Source organism: Hoplias malabaricus, chromosome X1 (assembly GCF_029633855.1).
Source record: "Hoplias malabaricus isolate fHopMal1 chromosome X1, fHopMal1.hap1, whole genome shotgun sequence".
Classification (NCBI taxonomy): domain Eukaryota; kingdom Metazoa; phylum Chordata; class Actinopteri; order Characiformes; family Erythrinidae; genus Hoplias; species Hoplias malabaricus.
This window is the reverse complement of record NC_089818.1, coordinates 23,876,686-23,899,771: the sequence shown is the minus strand read 5'-3', so window position 1 is coordinate 23,899,771 and position 23,086 is coordinate 23,876,686. Positions and strand designations below refer to the sequence as shown.

Here is a 23,086-nt window from a genome sequence, read left to right as displayed (position 1 = left end):
GCGCTGCTCTGTCTGACCCCCCTCCTGCTGACCACTGGCATTGAGCATGGCGACCTTTGGTGACCTTAAGCTTGTGTGCAGCTGCTTCAGAGGAGCATCTTTTTTTATGTGATGCTGTAAAAGAGAGTAGACAGGAAGAGTCACCTTTATTGATGGTCCCCTTAGGGAATTCCTCTCTGCATTTGACCCATCCGTGACAGTGAGCACACACACTGGGGGCATTGAACACACACACACAATTGGAGCAGGGGGCTGTGACCACCTCGGCGCCGGGGGAGCAGTTTGGGGGTTAAGGTGCCTTCAGCAGTGGATTAATTATTTACGGCATACGGTGCATATCCAACTGAAGACGTAGCAGCAATGGTTGCACGTTAAAGGCGATTTCTACAATTCTAGGGAACTGCTGCTCACTGTGGTTTGTTTATGTTCAGAAGCTCGCCATCTTTTAAAGTGGAATGATATGTTTAAGGTAAAAAATCTACTGTTGTTTGTAGGTGGTTGAAGTGTAACTCGTCTGTAAGTTACCACAGAAACTCATGTGTAACTCGAGCTGCTTAGTTTTGTAACACACTGTCTGTGTTTACTTTCATGCAACTAGCGCTCTCCTGAATTTAGAGTCAGTTCCACCTTTAGTAATGAAACATCCTCCTCTCTGTTCATGCTTTTCAGCGTTTGGAGTCTTGCCATCATCTAAACCCCTCCAGATGCAGTTTCTCTGTCGTGATCAGAGAGAGAAAGCCTAGCATACCGGACTGAGACACTTTGTTTGTTTTTTTAAATACCCATTTACTGCCACCGGGGGTTCATAAACACATTAGTCCTGTTTTTATCGCACAAATGCACTGGCGAGCTGTCACCTTTACTGTAGCTGGATTAATGTGTAAAGGTTATTTATTTATTTAAATATAATTTCAGTAAAAAGCTATCATTGCCTGGAACTAGCTGCTCTCCGGACACGTGTGTGTTTGTGTGTGAATGTCTGGTGTTTGAATACAAAGTTGAACAGCAAAGTTCACAGTTTTTGAAATGTATTTGTCTGTAGCAGATGGCATTATAGCGTTGGTATTGACCCATTAAAGTGGAATTTAGCACTGCGGAAAACTCCAGATATCGAATTGATACTGTTAACGGCGCCACTGAGAACAGCTGGGCGCACACACACACACACACACACACACACACACACACACACACACACACACACACACACACACACAGAAAGAGAGAGACACATATAAAGACAGTCTGGCAGATACATAATGTGCATTTAAATAGATGCACATGGGCTACTTAAACAAACAAACACAGACACCCGAACCAAAAAACACAGACAATTACATTTAGTGTAGAGCTGCAGGTTTATATACACCCAGCTGGTCCCAGTCTTAATGCCTTTAGCTGCTCTGAGGTTATTCACTTACACTTTCAGGAAACACTACAACCAGCAGTCTCTAAACGCATCGATCATTTATTTAACATCATATTAAAATCTGTTCGCTGTGTGTTTGATGGCTTTTTTATTGATTGCTTTCTCTCTCACACTCTCTGTCTGTTTCTCTCTCTCTCTCTCTCTCTCTCTCTCTGGTGGGAGACACAGGCTTTACTGGGGGGATTATTTTAAATGGAAAGGGAAGGCTAAGTCAGCTGATTTGTCGTCAGTCCTGAAGACATTACGGCTCGAGTATCACATGCTTCCTCTGATTCTGGCACATTTTGCAACAAATGGTTTGTAGACATCAGTGTAATAAATATAATACAGGGCGAGTCAAGTCTTGACAATTTTGATTCATTTACGACATAAAACTAGCGATGATTCTCCACGATATAAAACACAAGTGCACTGACACCTAGTGGCCCATCTGCATCTGAGATTCTGTAAATGGCTCATCTAACTTTTACGACTCTCGATCAATTAAAATAAAATGTATTAATCGCACAATTAGATTTGATTAATCACACTGTCCTTTCTTAAACCTGAAGTTTTTAATCAATATTTAAATGTAAAGTTAAAGAATCAAGGTGAGACCCACACAGTGCAGTTATATTTAAATAAGCACTGTCTGTCCATTAAAAACGTAAACACAATAAAGTTAAAATGCTACTATTTTCATGTATTTTTGGGAGGGAGAGCAGTTCTTTTATTTTATTTAATATCTCAGTGTAGTTTTAATGATTTTTTTAAATTCAAATCTCTTTAATTACTGAGTAAAACGTGCAGGAAGAGCTTTAGCATCAGACGCAGGAGCTTTAATAGAGAACGTTAACGCTACAGCGCAGCTCCTGGCTCAAACATGGAACAACTAAGCGAGATAGGAGATGAAACAGGAGCTCTGTGTGTGTGTGTGTGTACTAAACTAGTCACTAGACTCTGTAAAAAGAGTGAATTGTGGGAGTTGTGGGTAAATTTGGTAAAATTATTATTTAGTGTTTAAAAAAATATGTGTCGTAAAACGTTCATTTTGACAGCACAACTAAATTGTTAACATGGCCACCTCTATGTGGGGTACCCACTCCATGAAGCATAAACCTGTCCATTCAGTGACTACAAAGCACTTTAATTTTTCATCTCATGTTTAATACATTTTATAGAAAATTGTCAGGTAATAAATCTTCACTTAAAAAGACAACTGCTTCTTACTCTTCAAAAAAGTAAATAAATAACGGTGTTAATAGTGAATTGATGATTGCAGTTGTGTCCAAGCTGAGGAAAGTGTGGCTTTGATACAGTGGCTCTTTCCCCTTTGGACACTTTAACAGGCCAGGTGTCCAAACACATGTCTCCCATATAGCTCAGTAATACGAGACGTAGGAGTGAAACAAGGCGTATACAATGCAGACAGGGATAACTGAGACAATACGTCATCCCCTTCAACATATTCCACACTGATTTATGGCCTGGGGGCAGCGGGCACACAAGTCACATTAAATTCACTTCAGTGGTCTGCCCTTTATTTCTTTAATTCAGCTCAGTTCAGTGGTCAGGGAACAGGCCTGTGACTTCAGGGTCTTATCCAGACTGAGGGGGCCGCTGTTGTGGCCTTGGGCAAGATGATAGAACCAGAGCTTTTTCACTGTCAGCTGAATTATTTATGGAGGTGTTGCAATTGTTAAAGTGAGAGTATGAGTCAGTAAACTATAATAAAGGCTATGACGCAGTGAGGAATCCACAGTGAAGCCCAAGACCGTTCCATACCTTCTCCAGTGGTTTATATTTAACCCGAATTCTACTGAATTCTTATTATTCTGTATTTATTGCAGAAATATGTAACATATACATACAGGGTGGGCCATTTATATGGATATACCTTAATAAAATGGGAATGGTTGGGATGTTGCTATGGTCCTGCGGTGTTGCTATCAGTGTGTGAAGAGTGGGAGAAGAGAGTTGCATTGACAATCCAACACAATGGGCAGCACTTTGAACACATTTTATAAGTGGTCAGAAACTTGTAAATAGCTCATGAAAGAATAAAGTTACATTAAAACAAAGCACACCATTGTTTTTCTTGTGAAATTCTTGTGAGTTTGATGTGTCACATGACCCTCTTCCCATTGAAAAAACAAAAGTTTGATCCAAAATGGCCGACTTCAAAATGGCCGCCATGGTCACCACCATCTTGAAAAGTTTCCCCCCTCCCATATACTAATGTGCCACAAGCAGGAAGTTAATATCACCAACCATTCCCATTTTATTAAGGTGTATCCATATAAATGGCCCACCCTCTAGACTACATAGAAGTACATACTTGTTTGTCTCGTCTTTAAAACTAGGTTTAAACCATGCTCCTAAAACAGTGATAGACTCAAATTATTTTATAAATGGGATCACATTTGTTTTGTTTATATTGTAGATGCTTTCTATTTAACAAAGCGACACTTAAAGGGGATGTCTATGATTGTGGGGGGGGGGGGAATGCTGTTCTCACTGATGTGTTTACGTTCAGAAGCTCCACATCTTTTAAGGTGGAATGGTGAGATTGAGGGAAAATAATGACGATGATATTTCTCTTGTATTCACTGTTTGAATTATCACAGGACCTTGTTTGTCGCCTTTAAGGCAAGTGCTACGGAAAGATCTAGTCTAATACAGGTTTGATCTTGGCTTCTTGAAAGACATTTAACCCAAAGTTAGCGCTGAGTCTCTAGGGGCTTTAATCTTAGTCATGTCTTACTCTGGTCCTAATCAGACTCTTGGTCTTATCCCAGAGTATTAAGCTTAATAATATTTTGACCACTGCTGAGGGAGGGATCCTATTGTCAGAAGATGGAGAGTTCCACGGGACCTCATGTAGGTGAGTGTGTGTTTTTCTATGGGCTGTGTGACCATCTGCACTCATAAAGGTTCAGAGGTGTAATGGACACTGTGGGGTCACACCTGGTTGGTTTGCCTTATGCTCAAAGTAAAGGCAAGAAGATATGGACGAGTAGAGATTCTATAGCCTCAGTACCAGTCAAGTGAAACCGGCAATGTCTGTCTCAGTTGGGTACCCTATGACCAAAGGTTCTGTGGACATCTGCTCATTCAGTATTTCTTTTGAAATCAAAGGTATTAATAACAATGTATTAGTAACAATGTCTAGGGAGGACTTGGCCCTAGACAATGGACCATTTCTGGACGAATTGATGGTATTCAGCTGCATAAACATTAGTAAGGTCTTATACTCTTGTTGGATAGTTTGTTCTGGATCACAAATAGCACTGTAACTCATACCAGGAGTATTAGGTGGAGTGTCATCAATCCAGAGAATGCATTTCCAATGCTAGGGGGCTTTATACTAGCTGACATTTTGTTGACCATTTTCACCTTTGCTGTAAAGTATTAGAATATTTGAGAACATTTGATAGTGTACAGTGTATTCTGGGTAGGCACCGTACCCACTGCAGCCCTGATTAGGATAAAGCTGTTACAAAAAATGATTGGATGAATCCACGGGTTGCAGTCATGTGCTGTTGTTTTGTTTTTGCACGGGTGCCCTATTGGATACAGATGGTCTAGTTTCAGAACTCAGCACTAATGTCAACAGATGGGAAAAATGGATATATTTATCTCATACACAGCTCCTCTCCCTGCGCTGGAGAGAGTCTCACAGCACCCAGAAGGGCTCTCCACTGCATCAGGGCGGTGTAAAGAATCCTACTGTGTGTTACCCTCTGTTAGCCATAGTAGCATTTTTCGTCATTAAATCTAATGGAAACTGTTCTCTGCTCTTGTGCTCTTCTCTGCTATTCATGCACAGATCATATACAAGATTCAGTTACCATGTTAGTCCACTCATGTTTTGTTTCCACATGAAACAGACCGTAGTCACAAGCCGTACAGTCATGACTGAAAGTGTTGGAACCCCAGAACTTAAAGTATTTCTCCCAGAACATGGTTGCAGTTACACATGTTTTTTATTTATTTATTTTAAATGATAAAGTCACCATGAACGAAGAGAACAGGGATCTGTGGTCCTACTTACGACACGGAATTCAAATGGTCAACAGAGGCTGACTTAATCCGGCTCGCTCAGGGTGCTCTTGGCTTCGGAGAACCAACCAGGTTTCTCAACGATGGTGACTAAAATATGTCTTTGGAACAACACAAAGGATATAAACGTGTGTGTAACGAAACACATGCAATTGCAATAATGTTCTGGGAGAAATACTTTCTTTTCTGGAAAAAGTTGAGGGGTGCCAACACTTTCGGCCATGACCGTATGTACTCCTCTCTCATTCTTTTCCCCGTGTAGAGGGTAAGTCTGACCCCCCTTTCCCTGTGCTCTGAGTGTAGTTTTGGAGGATAATATTTTATCGCGACTGTCTTTCTACGTCGTTACTGATTTTGTCGTAAGTTTAATAAAGCAGTTCTTCTCGTCTGAAAATGTGAGATGATCTGTGAGTGATGTATCCACAGTGCAGCAAATCCAAGGCCATGTGTCTCTCTACGCCATCCGTAGGGCACAGTGTACAAAATAACGGTTTCTGCACTCGCGCTGTGTGTTGTATGCTGTGGGTTTCAATAAAACAATTTAAATATCAGTTTTGTGTGTCTGAGTAATGAGCAAGTACTGTATCATATGTATTACACAGTATATACTCACTGTGAGCTCTCCTCTCTATCCAGTAATAGGCTGGCGCCTAGCAACCACGACCGGATACAGCGCTTACGTCACGAGTTTCAGCAGGCCAGACAGGAAGAGGAGGAGCCAGACGATCGGCACCGAGCCTACAACCTCGAGCAGCCGTGGGTGAGTGTGTGAGGAGTGTGTGAGGAAGTGTGTGTGAGAGAGCTCTGGATCGATTGCCATGCACACTCCTCCCGTAGGGGTAGTTAAGATGGACTTGAGCATTGCGGAGACCTGCATGCAGAAGCATGGACACTGAACTAACAATGCTAACACACACCTCTACTCATCCTCTCATCTCTTCGTCCACCGGGAGCATCCATCCATCCTTTCATCAGTCCATCCATTCATTCACCCCTCCGTCCGGCCGTCTCCTGCCAACTTCCAGGATGTTTGGATGTCAGTCACATGAAGATGAATCGTGAATATGAATACTAGCCGGGACTGTGAAGGCTATAGAGGTTTGAGAGTCACTTTAAAAGGATTTTCCAGGATGTTTACGACCTGATCTCTGTCTGCTGCAGGGAGAGCGTGCGGTCGGTTAAAACAGGACGATCTGATCCTCTCGTCCTGTCACGAGAAGTCAAATTTAGCTGATGGTTATTTGCTATTTATGTTTTGTTTGTTATATTCCATTATTAAAGCGCACCCATAAAGCGCTCAAAAAAAAAGTGTTACAGCCACAAATTTAGGGTTTGTTTTTGTCGAAACCAAACCTCGTATCTCAGCTTTTTTTTATTTATTTAATTTTAGTTACGATTTAAACACGCGCTCTTAAAAATGAAGAGGCTGCAAAGGGTTCTTTAAACGATGCCATAGAAGAACCACGTTTGGTTTCATAAAGAACCAGGTTTGTTTAAGAGGTGTGTGATTGTGAAGGACCTTTCCAAGGTTCATTCATTCATTCTTAAGGTTCTTTACCCATTAAAACCTATAAACAAACGTGTTCTTCACGGAACCAGGAGGGGTTCTGCTCTGGCATCGCTCACAGAACATTTTGTAGCATCTTTTTTTTTTCACCTTAATTTTTAAGAGTGTCCTTTAGTGAGAGTCAAAGTTCATTAATAATCAACAGAATCTTGTTACACTGAAAGTTTATTTGGAGAAACGACTTTGTTTCTACGGCAGCCACACACCGAACCGAACCGAAGGAATAACTGTGATCAGATAATTACGAGCGTGACAGACCCAGTCGACTGAATAGCCGTGTAGTACAGATGCTACACATTAGAGATTAGACTCAAAGGCACTTGTTCCTTTAATGGAGTGATTAAGGAACTTAGGGCTGGGGGCGACGACGTTATTTTGACTGTGCCTTGTCTGTTGAAAGACTTCAGAAAAGAGCTTCCCAGCTCTAGTCCGGTCGTTCGCCTGTGGTTCATTGTTGTCCTGCCCTAACATCTGATTCCCTTCTAGAGGAGCTGGATCGTTAGTTAAAGGCATGACTCATGTGCAGGGGCAAACGTGCAGGGGCAAACGTGCAGGTGGGCTTCCAGGTCTGGAGTTGAGAAGTAAATGAAAGCATTTTCTTTTTACGAGCCACTGAAACAAACCCAAACGAATGGGACAGTTCACAGTGCACTGCTCTGAGAATCCACACTACATCCACTTCAGGACTAAAGTAGAGTTTACTAATGAAGGCTAAATGACAAAAATGGGCATAGCGTGTGTTGTACACGTTAGTATAAGATTCCAAGGCTGGAGTTGCTGCAGTGTTAACAACCCATGAGCTGTGGGGACTGACCTCTTCACCCTGTTTACCTCTGGTCACTATCTTGTGTCTAGTATCTGGATTGTGATCAGATTTTCGCCGCATGCATTTCCACGTGGTGGTCGGGTCTCTCTCTGCTTTAGTCGGACTGAGATCTGACTGCTGTGTACAGTTAAACCCCGGGTGTAAACAGGGGTCGTAGAGGCTCCATCCACAAATACATATCAAAGCAAGGGCAACTCTTACAAGGTTGGACAAGGTTTACAGAGCAGTCCAGTGAGGAGCTAGGTCCAGGTTTGGAGCGTGTTGTTCATTTCAAATGATGTTCAAAGGTCAGTCCAAACATTCAAATGACCTCCTTGTTTCTATTTTTATTATAAACTCTACCTGCCATAGAGGTGCACTTTGTAGTTCCAGAATTACAGGACACTGCTCTGTGGGGGTCTAAGTGACCATTTGAGCGGCTAAAATTGGTGCTTTTCCACTGCACGGTTCCTACTCTACTCAGCTCGGCTCTGCTGTGCTTTTTTTTGCGTTTCCATTAGGTGAATGTCTGTACCTGGAACCGGGTTTTATTTAGTACCTGCTCACTCATGGTTCCAGGCATGCAGACTAGGGGAAAAACAGTCACATGTAAACCTTGCAGAGTGCTGATTGGCCAAAGACACAACATACACAACAAGTACACGGCGCTTAAAGGGAATGTCTGTGATGGTGGGGAAACGATGTACTCTCTGGTTGTTTAAGTTCAGAAGCTTTACATCTTAAGGTGGAGCAGTGTTTGATGGAAAAATCTTCACCGTTTGAATTACCACAGAAACTCATTTCTATCTTGAGTTGTTCAGTTTGTAGCCCTTTCGGTAACGCAGTTAGCCGTCTCGTGAGTTTGGGTTGGAGAAAGCACAAATAATTCGGTATTACCCACCTATGGAGCAGGAATAGAACAATAGCCTCATTTCGGTTTGTGCTTTTCAACGTTTACAGTTCTCTCTGTTGTCTAAAAAACATCAGGTGCCTCTGCCATGAGCAGAGAGAGAGAACGCCTAGCGTACCGCACCGAGCCCGTCTGTCTTTTGACTCTTTTACAGACACTGGGGCTTGACCAGTTTTGACTGCACTGACAGACAGCAGCAAATGGGGAGAAAACAACATCTGAAATTAATAAAAAGTGTTTTTTCATTACAATCATGAACGTCATCTTTAAAGTCACAGCGCCGTTGTTTTACCAACGTGTACCAGGGTCCAAACAACAAGCGCGGAGTAGAGCAGGGACTGTACAGTGAAGAAGCAACAGACGTACAGAGAACAATCTTTTACAGTGAGTAATTGGACAGGGACAAGGACAGTGTTTATATATTTGTTTATATTTTATTTTGTAGCAGATATCCTCAACACAGGGGCCACGTTCTAATTAGTCACTCACTTTAAACCAACTGTAAAGCTTGTCCAACCTGGCAACGGTTGCTATGGACGAACAAACCTGCGGACTGGACGCAGATAGGTCCATTCTGATTGGATCGTTTATTATTTGTGTTCTCTCTGTATTTATGAAGGATATTCTAATAAATTACACATAACGCATGCCTTTTTAGTAAGCTGTGTATTTACTTAAATTAATTATTTGTACAAACTCCTCTTTAGTGCAGTAGCTTTCAGCTGTCATTATCTGTTAATAAACTATTCAAATGTGTGCTTTAGCCTTCTGTCGTACTCTAAAGAGAACACGTGATGTCACACGACTTCCTCTTACCGTTGCTCTTTTTGTGTATTGTTTATTTCTCTGTGTATTGTAAACTTGTCTGTGACAGTATTTCTCTCCTGCTTTGGCTACGCTAGCGCTGCTTTTAAATGTTTTACGAAAACGTTTCCAGATTGTGGTCCTTTTTCTCCACACCTCCTCCTACTTTTTAAAAGCATTTTTCCTTTGTCTCAGACGTGAAGAAGGGAATAAAACGGGGTGGGTTTGCTACTCGCTGAGCTCCAGTGTTTTCTGTAGTTTAATCACACCCAGACACGGCACTGGAGGGAGTCCACCTGTGAAGAATGTAGAGAATGTTATGGTTTAAGGGTTTTATAGTGTGTCTAGTTACATATGAGACTGACTAAGCAAAACTGGTGAAGAATATTATTAAAAGCTAAGGATTTTCCTACTGAAGCCTACTGTAGCTGCGCTGAGCTTTTATTTTCTACGCTATTTGTGGTTGATTCATTATAATTGGCATTTCTGCTAGACCTTATTAAGCAGTCTAGGATCTGATTTCTGTGTAGGGTTTGATAGATGCTTGGCCACTTTTGCACCGAATCTCCGGAACCCTGCATTACGCATTGGAGGAGAGAATAATTTTAAAAAATTTAATAAAACGTCAAATTCTGTATCACAAAATGCTTATAATAACAATTAAGCTGTTTTACTGCGGCCTTAATGACCTACACTGAGTGATTCTGTTAATTATATCCAGTCAGAAATGTGCTGGAGCGAGTGGATCAGACACAGCAGTGCTGCTGGAGTTTTTAAACCCTGTGTCCACTCTCTGTCCACTCTGTGAGACACTCCTCCCTCGTTGGTCCACCTTGTAGATGTAGAGTCAGAGACAGTAGCTCATCTGTCGCTGCACAGTGTGTGTCGCTCGTCCTCTAGTCCTTCATCAGTGACACAGGACGCTGTCGGCTGGATGTTTTTGGTCGGTGGACTGTTCTCAGAGGGGTTTAAAAACTCCAGCAGCACTGCTGTGTCTGATCCACTCTACACCAGCACAACACACACTAACACACCACCACCACGTCAGTGTCACTGCAGCGCTGAGAATGATCCACCACCACATCACACCTGCTCTGTGGGGGTCCTGAGCGCTGAGGGACAGGGGGAAATGGGGAACTGTGGGGTCAGTGGCGCTGATAAAATAGACAATGAATGCAACATAGGTGTTCCTAATCCAGTGATCGTTTAGTGTACATCACAGACCATATGCACCATCTACACTCAGCGGTCAGGCGTGTGGTGACTGGGGCGTCATTTTTAGCAAAAATAAAGCTTAGATTTGTAGTTCACACACATTCAGATCTCCTCCTGCTGTCTGAGTCTCACTGACGGTCGGATTGAATCAATAACCGAGCGACTGCATCAGCTTCAGCCGTGCAAATCATCGCTCATCACTCAGAAACAAGTCAAGCATTTCATCATCTTTAATCGTCTGGATCCTTTATCTCAAACCCAGGGAAGCTGCTTCCGCGACTTCTACTCGTCAAGGTGAAAAACGTCTCTTTTTATTCTGTACTTCACATCATGGTGGAGTTGTGCAGACCTTTATCACTTTAATGGGATTTGACTGCAGTGGATTAATGTGAGCGTCCTGTCACTGGCGCTGACTAATGTTTCTGTTGCCCAGTGAAAGTACATTCTATTTTAATTCTATTGACTGCCAGAGACAGAATGAAACACAGTGGATACTCCTCGTGTGTGTGTGTGTGTACGCCAGGTTTAAGACCTTATCTTGGTGTAGTGTGTAACGGTGATGGATAAATAACCTGCTCGTCCTCTTTCTTCTTCTCGCAGTCGCAGAGTCAGAGATACAGAAACCTTTCTTGTCCTTCTTGTGAAGTGAAGACAACACTAGCTGTGTACCCTACTGAGACGTGCCCTTTCTTACTTGGTTGTCGTCCAAGAGAGTATCCCACCTCTTGCAAGTTTAACCTTGTCCTTGTCCCGGATGCTGCTGGAGTGATGACAAACTCCCTCCTAGTACAAGTTAAGTGTAAAGAACGGGGATTTCCATTGCATTAACTGCTACTCCCTGCAGCTTTTTTGTAGCTAGCTCAAATAACGCCTCCTACTTAATCACAATCGCCATTTAGTGATTGATATCTTGTCCCAGAAACAATTGTGATTCAATTGCAACTGACCTGAGTATAATATAATAGCAGCATAATTCAGTTACACACCTTTAAATAGCAATGATTTGTTTTAGCAAAAGCTGTGTCCCAATTGCACACTTAATTCTAATCCTGTCTGAGGAAGCAGTGTGTAGTGTAGTTACAAGGGTCAAAGTTCATTAAACCATCCACAGTGTATGTTTGGAACCAGTCGATTATGGTAGTGATGTCCCACAATTCAGTGGGAAATGGAAATGGAGGAGCTTCTTGTGTCCCGTGGAAAAATATAGCTCTGTCCCAAATAGTGCCCTACTCCCTACATAGTGCACATCACAGATGATAAAGCCAGCACTACTACACCCAGACAGTGCACTAAATGTTAGAGGGATGTGACACTTATACAGAATATCCATCCATCCATCCATTGTCTGTAACCCTTATCCAGTTCAGGGTCGCGGTGTGTCCAGAGCCTACCTGGAATCATTGGGCGCAAGGCGGGAATACACCCTGGAGGGGGCGCCAGTCCTTCACAGGGCAACACAGACACTCACACACTCACACCTACGGACACTTTGAGTCTCCAATCCACCTGCAACGTGTGTTTTTGGACTGTGGGAGGAAACCGGAGCACCCGGAGGAAACCCACGCGGACACGGGGAGAACACACCACACTCCTCACAGACAGTCACCCGGAGGAAACCCACGCAGACACAGGGAGAACACACCACACTCCTCACAGATAGTCACCCGGAAGAAACCCACGCAGACACAGGGAGAACACACCACACTCCTCACAGACAATCACCCGGAGGAAACCCACGCAGAGGGAGAACACACCAACTCCTCACAGACAGTCACCCGGAGTGGGAATCGAACCCACCACCTCCAGGCCCCTGGAGCTGTGTGACTGCAACACTAACCTGCTGCACCACCATGCCGCCCTATACAGAATATGCATGGCTTTATTATCTGACAAACAATGCACTAATTAAATGCAGACCTCTTTATTTTATGACCTACACTGTGCACTACGCAGTGTGGACGGAGACATTTGGGATTGCAGCTGATGTACATTGTCTAACAGTTCGTCAGGTCCATTCCTGCCACTGCTTTAGCTCTTGTGTGGACGTAGCCACTATGTTTGTTATTGATGAGTCTAGAGGCGGGGAATGGCTCATTTGCATTAGATAATATCTCTGATGAGATGGACTAGAACTCCATCTCTGCCTGGCCAGCTTTTCAGATCCACTGCACTTCACCCTTCCTCTATATGCGTTCATTCTGTAAACACTTCCCTGGATCCAGGGCCGCTGCCAACATTTTTTACTTGATGGACTGTCAGACCATGGTTTCCACTGCAGCCCTCGGTCCTGGTGACAGCTCACACTCAATGCTACCCCTGTCCCTGTTAGGAATTGAGTGTGACAACCATGTACAGATGATCTCTACTTAAGGTTGATCTGCCAGGTTGGAGTCTGCTGTTAATGGGCAGCAAGCCAGCATTCCAGGAACCTGCTGAGGATGAAGAAGCCTTGTCATCTGGTGCTGCAGTCCCCACCACTGTTTCTGGTAATCACATGTTGTGATTTGTCCCTAGGTGTGTGTAATTTGCTCTGTAACTTTCCCGGACGCTCACAGGGCCTTCCCCCTCTGCACTACACTAGATGTTCAGCGGTTTGCCCTTACTATGCATCTTCAGAGCTTCCTGTTCTTTCCTGTGGATTACCTCTGGTCGAACTGCTGCGCTTGTCGTTTTGGTGGCTGCAGCTTTGTGCCTCGGCCCAGAGCATTGTGTCTCTTTAAGGTCTCGTCCCATCAGCTGTTGAATGCCTATTGAGCTCACTTCCTTCACCGGTAAGAAGGATGCTTGTGGCTCCCTGCTGTGACTTGTTTGGGATTTGCGAGATTATGTGGATGTACCTGCTGGCTTTCATCAGGCAGACCAGTAGTTGGTCTTCTTCCGAGGCAGGAATAAAAGGGCTTCTCTGTCAAAACAGCCTGGTAGTAGAGGTAAGCCTTACAGCCTGGGGGCCTATCTAGAGGCGGATATCTGCATCGTTTTCTTGTGTCTGCCTGGAGCAGGACCAACACCTGGCACAGTCTTCTCATCAGCATCAGTATCACCTGCCCTCATGATGTAAGTGGCTGTCTGGGGCTACGGTTGAGTATTATAGGCAGTACCATATACCATGGTTTTTAAAAGTGAGGAAAGTGGTTAAAAATTATGACGTGTCTGGGGTGTTGTTTCTGGCAAAGTAAAGTACAAGGAACCAAAAGCTAATTCCTGTGCAGTTAATAGAGCCACAGAAAGGGGGCGCTGTGGGAGCCCACTGATTGGGGATGTTATGCTCTGAAAATGGGTGGGGGGAAGCCCAGTAGCCCTCTGCCATTGTGAGCTCAGCTTAAAAGACAGAGGAAGGAAGCTGAAAATGGACAAATCTTTGAAGACCCTTCACTTGACTTTGTGCTAACAGATATGAGGTTTTATCCTATAAACGTGTGTGATTTGACGTGTGTCTGCCCTTTTAGTTTACTTATTGAAGCCTTGCTGACCAGCTACGCTTTTCCACCAGAAGAATTCTGATTCATGAACCGGTTCTCTTCCTGATTCTTGAAACCTTGGTGCCCAGTTTAGATGGAATCCGAGGGTATGTCATCAGTGGGAGGCATTGCAGGGTTTCTCGAGTTCATCGCCAGAGCCATAGATAAACAGACGGGCATTGTTTATTCTTTTTACAGCGGGTTCCAGGTGTGGTGTGTTCTCTCTGTCTCTGTGTGGGTTTCCTCCGGGTGACTGTCTGTGAGGAGTGTGGTGTGTTCTCTCTGTGTCTGTGTGGGTTTCCTCCGGGTGACTGTCTGTAAGGAGTGTGGTGTGTTCTCTCTGTGTCTGTGTGGGTTTCCTCCGGGTGACTGTCTGTGAGGAGTGTGGTGTGTTCTCCCTGTGTCTGTGTGGGTTTCCTCTGGGCGACTGTCTGTGAGGACAGACACTTTATTTGAGCTCTTTCTGGAGCTTCTTTAGTCTGACACACCAACGGATGACATCACATTGGTTCTGTATTCTGTTCGGGAATTTCTGTATTCTGTGCGCTATTGTTTTCTGTTTCTCTAGCAGCAGTCGCTCAGACACAGGTTTGTAACATCAGCACGTGTTGGTGAGCTGAAGTGCACAGTTCAGCTCAGTACTAACACTCTAAAACCGTATGCTTCATGTGCTGACAAATACCAGTCATATATTAATCTTAATTTTTTTGGGATGTTACCACAGTATGGAAAATGTGGATACCACTCATCCCTCCCTGGGGTTGGTGAGTCCTATTCCTCAGAGTCCTCAGATAGTAGGACTCAACTAGAGCACGAGACACAAACGTAATGATGGTTACATTCATAACGCGAGCCTGTGTGTTTGCTCTTGGCTTTTGTTAATGGACCTGGTTTAATGCCCTAAGCCTTTACACACTCTTCTCGCTGCATGGCTGTCTCCACGGCAACATGGTCTGGGTAGACCATGCCAATCAATCCCAGATGCCCGCGTGTCACCCCCTCCCCTGATGATGGTAGTGGAGGGGTGGGTCTCTCTCTGTCTCTCTCTCTCTCACACACACACACACACACACACACTCTGCTCCAGCTGGGTAGTGATTTACAATGCCTCGAACACCAGCCGTCTGTTTGACTGAGCAGGTCTAGTGCAGGGGACCCACTGGAAATACCACCATAAAAAATGAGTCCTTTTGTGTTATGAGCCATTCACTGGCTTCAATATGCAGGCGACACCTTAATGTGTGTGTTAATGGAGTGAGGGGGAATTGCTTTGCGTACTTTGTTTTGATAATTACACCATTATGCTTGGTGCTTTTGTGTTAGGTTTAACGACCTGTATCAAAGATATGGTTAATTATATCATCTTGACAAGGCGCCTCCCCCTTATAACAGCACCTACCATCCATCTAACATTCACTTAACCTATTGCTAATGTTCACCCAACGTCCGTCTAACATCCCTCATGATTTTCATTCCAGCTCACCTGTGTGTCTTCTGCTTCTCGCAGTGGATCCCATAGCAACAACACTGATCTTCCTCTTATACAGTTTGTTTACGTTATGCGACTGTGGTGCACGTGATTGGTGGTGTCCTACCCTCTTCCAAAAGTTACATAGTGCAGTTTCAGCTTTGCTAACCCCAGTGTAGCAACAGCAGGGGCTCCGTTCTCTGTCAGTGAAGCATCAGAGTGGGTTTAAACTCAGTGCCTTTTGCTTGGCACAGTCTTTGTTAATGTGTCTTTTTTAGAGTAATTTACTATTGCACTAATGCACTGTGTAAGGCATGTAATTGACAAGCTAAAGTAGGCTTTCATTAAGGTGTATCGTTCTTATTTGTGAGCAGGATGCTTTGGAGATTAGTGAGAAATGTTTGATACGTTTATAAAGTTTTAGTACGGAGGTGTGTGCCAGACAGCTTGTGTAACTCTGTGGCTGAGTGTGCGTTTGATATCATGTGGTGCCACAGCCATCCATGGGCAAGGTGTCAAAGAGAGCAAAATTAGCATCGCTCTCTCGGGGTAAGGCAGGGCAGCCCACTCAGCCGGATGTTAGAAAGCCTGGGCATTCTGTTAGCTTGGCAGTTTAGTGATCTCCTCCAAGCATTATGGGATGGAAAGGATTTAATCATAACAAACTGCTCCGAGAAGAGAGTCTACGAGGTTATGGTAAGTATAAACACAGATACACCCTCTGTTCTTTTCAGAGGGGACTGCTCACTAGGAACGTGTGTATCATTGGGTGTGTTGGTGTGTCGATGGTATAGCTTCTGTAAATCCGTGTCGAGTGGCAGTACAATGTTTCATATGTGAGCCCAAGTCTGTCAGTTTATTAGAAACATCTACAAACCCCATTTCCAGAAAAGCTGGGATTTCCTAACACTGCAATAACATCTAAAAACTGTTTGAACTTTTTATTCGACTGATAAAATACAAATTAAAATATCTTCAGTGTTGTCAATCACAATCATAAGGTCTCTGTCCAATGAAAAACAGGCGTCTCCCAAATTAGGAATGGAATGGAAAAACATAGCTTTTAAGGGAAATCAATATAAAAGGATTTGTTTTAAATAACTTTGAGTTCATCGTGATGTGAGGACAGTTGCTGTGCTCAAGAAATGGAGATACATGTTTTTATTCGGACCGCGGCGATAATTGTATTCTGTAAATATATAAAACAATAGAACGTGATGCCTGCAACACCCTCAAAAACTTGTAAATATAAATATATTATAAATATAAATGCCAAAGTTTGTGCCAAAGACTGCAAAGCATTCAGGTCTTTCACCATCTACAGTTCTTAATAGGAACAGATTCAGGGAATCCAATGCTACCACCAATGGTGGAAACTGCAGCTGAATGTGTGACTATCGATGTGCTGTGTGAGATCCACTACCGGGGTGGATATGTTCAGTTAACACAGTCAGTCCGCTGCTGCATCAAGAAATGCAACTTTGATCTGAAGCTGTGTTATGTGAAGAGAAAGCCATATATAATTTTGAGGAGAATTCCTAGTGAGTGTTCGGAGAACAAAACCTGGAAATGTGTTCCGTAATCAGACAAGTCTAGGTTTAAGGTTTTTTTTTTTCGGAAAAAACGATGTCTGGTTTCACGTACCAAAGATTAAAAGACCATCCAGACTGTTACTAATGAAAGGGGCCAAAACCCAGCATCTGTGACGTCACCGGGGTGAAGTTAACATTGATGTAGAGGCTTATGTTTGTATTTTGGAGAGACGTATGCTACCATCAAGACGACGTCAGGATTTCAGCATCTCAGCAGGACAAAGCCAGACCTTGTTCTACACGACTTACAAAAGTGTCTCCTATTGAAAAGGATGAATAAACATGAAAAGGAGAATCAGAAAACAGTGACTACAGAGTGATGAGCAGCTCAAGTCTTACATCAACATCAAGAATGGACAAAAATAACACTTGCAAAACTGCGACGATTAGTATCATCTTTTCCCAAATGATTAAAAAATATAATTTAAAGAAAAGGTGATGTGACCCAGTGGTAAACATTAATCAGTCCCAGTGTTTTGAGTGTGTTTCAGGCACCGCTTTTTAAATTACTTTAATAAAATACAATAAACTTATCGATGCGGTTTTCTCTGTAAAATAATGGTAAATTTGTATTGCATTTGAAACATACAGAAAGAGTCCCCACCTTTTATTGGAAATGGAGTTTTGTACACTGTTCTTTCACTTTTTGGCCATTTTATTAGAAACACTAGCCATAGGTATAATGTTATACCCCTCTTCTGCTGCGCAGTGTTTCAGAAACATTAAGCCCAGCACTGGTGCCACTGAGGCCATGAAGATCAGCTGTGGTACCTGTCCATTAATGATGGAACCTACAAGGTAGGGGTTTCTGATAAATTGGCCAAGGATGTAACTACAAGTTTTCTAATACACTCACAGGCCAGTGTGTGTGTGTAGGGGTGGCTCCTGTGGTTGTTCGAGGGTGGATGCCTGTGTGTTGTGTTGTGGTGGTGGTTGGATGTCTGTGCCTCTTGGTGAGTAGCTCAGCTGGTTCTTTGATGTGTGTGTATTGCTGGGTCGAGAGTGTAATGGGTTAATCCTGTATGCTTTTCCAAGGAGGGTGGGTTAGAGTGTGTGTGTTTGATCAGAATGTTTGTGCACGTCACATTTGCTGTGTGTTAATGATATTTGCCTTTGTTTAATTTGTCACCCGTTCCTCTGCAGTGCTGTGTCTTTCTGTTTAAGTCTCAGTCAAAAACCAGCCTTCATTTTTCAGTTGGGGAACGTCTTTAACAGAAAATGAATCAGATAAAGCACTGAAAGTGAACCCCACGTTTCTACACTGTGTCTGTTTGATTAGCTCCACTGACCAGTTCTATTTATACATTCATTCATTCGTTCATTCGTTCCTGCCCCCTTTCACTCTGTTCATAAATGGTCCTGATCACAAAAGAGCAGGTGTTATTTGGGTGGAGTTCAGAGGCTATTCTCAGTTCCGCAGTGACACTGGGGTGTTTTAAACTCTGGCAGTGCCTCAGCAGTGTCACTGCGGTGCTGAAAATGGCCCAACAGCCTCCCGAATAATACCAGCTCTGTGGAGGTCCTGGGGAGGTCCTGACCACCGAAGAACAAGGTGAAAAAGGGCTAACAAGGTGTTCCCAGCAGCAGATGGAGCATAGTCTGTAAATGTAGAACTACAAAGTGAATGGTAAGTGAAGCTGACGAAATGGACAAGGTCTGATATGTTTCGGCTGATTGTTTTACAAAAGCCTATAATGAACTAAATTACATCATATTTATGAGACTTGCTTTTGATGTTTTACCTTTTTCAAAAAAATCTAGTCTCTGTTCCAAAATTCTGCCTCAGAAATGGGTTCTTTCTTTCCTTTCCTTTGCGGACCTTCAGTGATGACGAGGTCTGGGATGTGGAATGGCCGGTCCCTTGTTTTGGGGGGAAAGAAAAACCCTTTTTGTTTATTACCTTTCCTCGGTAGTGGCTCTTTAATCCTTTTAGAAGCAACTGAAAAATGAACAGTTTTCACGTAATGGCTGTTTTGACTGGACAGTGGTGAAGGGTGGAGGGCAGTTTCTGACCTTTACACAGTATTGTATACGGATAATGTGTAGCTAGTGTCAAATCATGTACACGTTGTATGTTTGTGTATTTGTCTGTTGTGTGTGTGTGTGTGTTTAGACCAGCGGTGCAACACACTCTCAGTCCGGTCGTCACTCTGTGTCGGTAGAGGTTCAGCTACAGAGACAGAGACAGGAAGAGAGAGACAGCTTTGCACAGGCACAGAGACAGTACAGCTCCCTGCCACGGTAAGTGTGTGCGCGCGTGTGTGTGTGCGTGCGTGCGAACAGAACACTGAAAATCAATACGCCTCATTTTTGTTCTGCACTGCTGCAGTCCCAGGTCCAGGTGCTCTACTTGTGTTTCTATTGCAATACAATACACACACACACACACACACACACACACACAGTACAAACATGAATATACAGGGAGCCCCAGAAACACGTGTCTACTTTAGTCACTGGTTTACAGGAGGTTAACTTGTTAAATGTTTAATAAAATGGTATTTGATTCAGAAAAACACTTTTTAAAGCGACATTACATCATATTATTTGAGTAAAATCAGACTGTACTAAAGATAATAATAATAATGATGTATCATCTCCCTCTCTTCTCAGCCACCCTCGTAAAACCCCCAGCGTGTGTGAAGACCCCTGGGAGAAGGCCCATCCCTCCAGAGATGGTTTCCAGTCGGCTAAAGAAAGTGGACGCTACTCCAGCTACCAAGGTTCCCGCACGGCCCCCCGTCCCGCGTGGAGAAACGGATTGCCCACCTCTCCGATCGGCAGTGGTTATAACGCCCGTGTCCTGCTGGAGGCCCAGGAGCTGCTGCGGCAGGAACAGAAGCGCCGTGAACAGGAAATGAGAGGCAAAGCCCTGAGAGAGGACTACGATTCCCAGGATTCCAAGGGGCCCTACAGGCAGGACGTCCCACCATCGCCGTCTCAGCTGGCCAAACTCAATACACACCGCGTACACACACCGGAGAAGGCGCGACTGTTCCACTCCTGAGGCGGAGAATATAGACACAAGGAAATATGAAAGAGATTCACGTTTTTCCTCTTTATCCTTTCTTTTCTGAAGGAGGGAAGAGGACGAGGAGAAGGAAGGTTGTACAGATAAACTCTTAAAATATAAAGAGCCCTTAAAGGGTTCCTGAAATGATGTCATACACCGTAAAAAACATTGCCTTGAGGATTGTATTATAAAGGCAGTGACTCTTCGCTATACGTCCAAAGGTTTGTGGACACTACACAGCTGCAATGAGCTTAATGACTATGGTACCCACTCGACTCCAATCCACAGGCAAATCCGGTCCCTGGAACCGGCATGTGTCCTCAAATCCCCAAGTCACGTTATTCCCTGATGTGGCAGCAACTAAAACTAGCCCACGGTCTTCTAAAGACGTTGAAATGCTCCTTGGAACGTTGGCCGACGAAAAACTCCAGCGAGAAGCAGATGTGGAAGAAGGAAAGCAACAAAATGCGAATGCACAACAAGTAAACGGCCTGCTGTTCCTGTTAGAGATGGTGTTTCACAGGGAGCTCTGCTAATGCGAAAGCGAACAGGGGCCAGGGCTGAAAAGCACGTCGAGCCGTGCCGAGCCAAGCATGCTATGAGGTGACCGCGCTAAATGCAAAGCCTTAACTGGAGGGTTAGAAAGCCCTGCCACATTGGATCATCATTCAAGACCTTTGAGAGGAGATGGAGTGGTCTCATGGCTCTTATGGTGGAATCCTGACAGCAACGCTCTGGCATCTGGAGCGAAGTCTTCCCAGAAGAGAAGCGTCTACTGCATCAAAAAGGAACCAAACACCTTTTAATACCTTTGATTTCAGATCAGAACGTGTCCACAAACGTTTAGCCGTGTGGTGTAAATAGAACTATGATCCTCTCAGAGTCATTTGAATGAGAAATGATTCTTTGCCTGGTTCAATGTGTCCTTCACTATAATGGAAAACCTTTACAGAACATGTTTAAAATACCGATACAGCACCAACAAGGTCCTACAGTGGTTAGAGTCCAGGTGTGTAGAACAACCACTCTGGTTCCCTAAAGAACGATTTATACAAGGAATCTTTGAGATGCACAATTGCGAAGGTACATGGCTCTATACAAAGGATAGGGTTTTCCCAACCAACATCTGCTTAGGACTCTTTCTTCCAGAGTGTATGCTGTGCTCTCCTGACCTTACACATGGTCAGCTGGGCTCTAGCACACGGCCGTACACCCACACCACACTCCCTGACCACTACTGAGTGCCTTACGATCACAGGGTCATCATATCCCGCCTTAGTCCAGCTCATTGCTCTCACTGGTCTGTGTTTTTGTGTTTTGACAATCAGACGGAATAAGCCCCGCCTCCCTGGGCCTTTCCCTATAGCAGTGCACCTGGCAATCACAAGTAGACCATGTGGTACTTTCGTGTTTGTAGTTTTTATATCACTTGTGGTAGACGTGCTGGGTCTTAGTAGAAGAATATAAATATATTTTCATACTACGTACACCGTTAAAGTCACAAGGAACACTTGCATCAAAGCAGAGACTGTAGGAGAGCAGACAAATGTGTGGTAATGCATTAGAGTAGGTGTTCTTTCATATCTATAAAGGCTTATTCCAATGAGCATCAGTTATTATTGCACATTCTATGGTGAAGTCGTCTAAAGCAGATTTCATTCTGACACTTGTTGGAAATGAGCCTTTAAAGGAACACTACGTAATATTTTTACCTCAACATTACAGCTTTGAAATCATTGTGAAGCTCCACTGACCTGTAATAAGGAGAAAAGAGCCTCTGTCATTGCTAAATCTGGGCTCTGCACTGCAGAAACTGCACTATGTAACTTTTGAAGGAGGGTAGGACCACACCCCCCTCCCCCTGCCTCCCCACTGATTTCAGTACAGTGTTGTAAAAATGAAATATACTGAGTAGAGAGCCCCAGACAAACACCTAGTGTTACTTTAAAAAATTTTGTGTAGGTTGTTCAGTGATGAACGGCTTAAATACAGTAAAGTGTTATGAAAAATTATTATCAGCTAAATTTCTAGTGCTGTTCTCTTCAGGAAAATGTTCACGAACTGTAAAGATCAGCTGGCTTTTTTAAAAGGTGTTAAAATACATGTTGTTTTATGACTGTGGCAATATACACGCAATATACACAGAGCAGAGAACTGCCTCCAGTCCTGGGAGACCACAGTGCTGCTCAGTTTATTCTTATCCCTCCTCTCGTTACCGTAGCTTTGCAGAATGACAGTCTGAAGCCATGCAACAGTTTGAGAGAGAGAGAGAGACATTTAGCTTTCCTGGAGTTATTCAGTGAATTGCCAAACACGCATCAGTTCAGCACCAGCGAGAAAACTCTCATACACAATTAGAGAAGTGTGGAGATAGTTTCAGAGAGCTGTCAGACTGGATTCACAGTTGTTTGGTTTTTTTTTTTGGTTTTTTTTTTGTGGGTCCCTATCATTCAAGCATTGTGGCACAATATGGAGATGAAGACCCCATGACTTTGAGGTTCACGTTTGTTTGTTTACTTTCACTTTTCAAGGTTTGTAAAGTCTTTTGAAGTGTGTCAAGAAAATGAAGAATTTCAAAAAGAGAAAGTGAGTGCCCTCACTCTTCAGTTTTTTTTTTCATGCTACATTTACGAAGCTCTGGAGTTTAATTTCACTGGTTACAATTATTCTTTTGATCTTTCCGAAGTTATTTGACCCCTGTTTAACCTAGTAATCTCCATATGCTTATCATTTCATTGGATATGGTATGCCATTTCCGCAGTTACATTATCTCCATCTCCGTGG

General features: G+C 43.5%; 1 protein-coding gene across 1 annotated transcript in view; it reads left to right on the top strand.

Annotated features, from left to right (window-relative positions):
- LOC136675491 (partitioning defective 3 homolog) overlaps positions 1-22,629 on the top strand; it is a 128,060-nt gene extending 105,431 nt beyond the window's left edge. Inside the window, exons 22-24 of the mRNA XM_066652041.1 lie at positions 6,107-6,230; positions 19,403-19,530; positions 19,903-22,629. Coding sequence (XP_066508138.1) covers positions 6,107-6,230; positions 19,403-19,530; positions 19,903-20,296 — 646 coding nt within the window. The 3' untranslated portion in view covers positions 20,297-22,629. The remainder of the gene's footprint in view (positions 1-6,106; positions 6,231-19,402; positions 19,531-19,902) is intronic.
- The last annotated feature ends 457 nt before the right edge of the window (positions 22,630-23,086 follow it).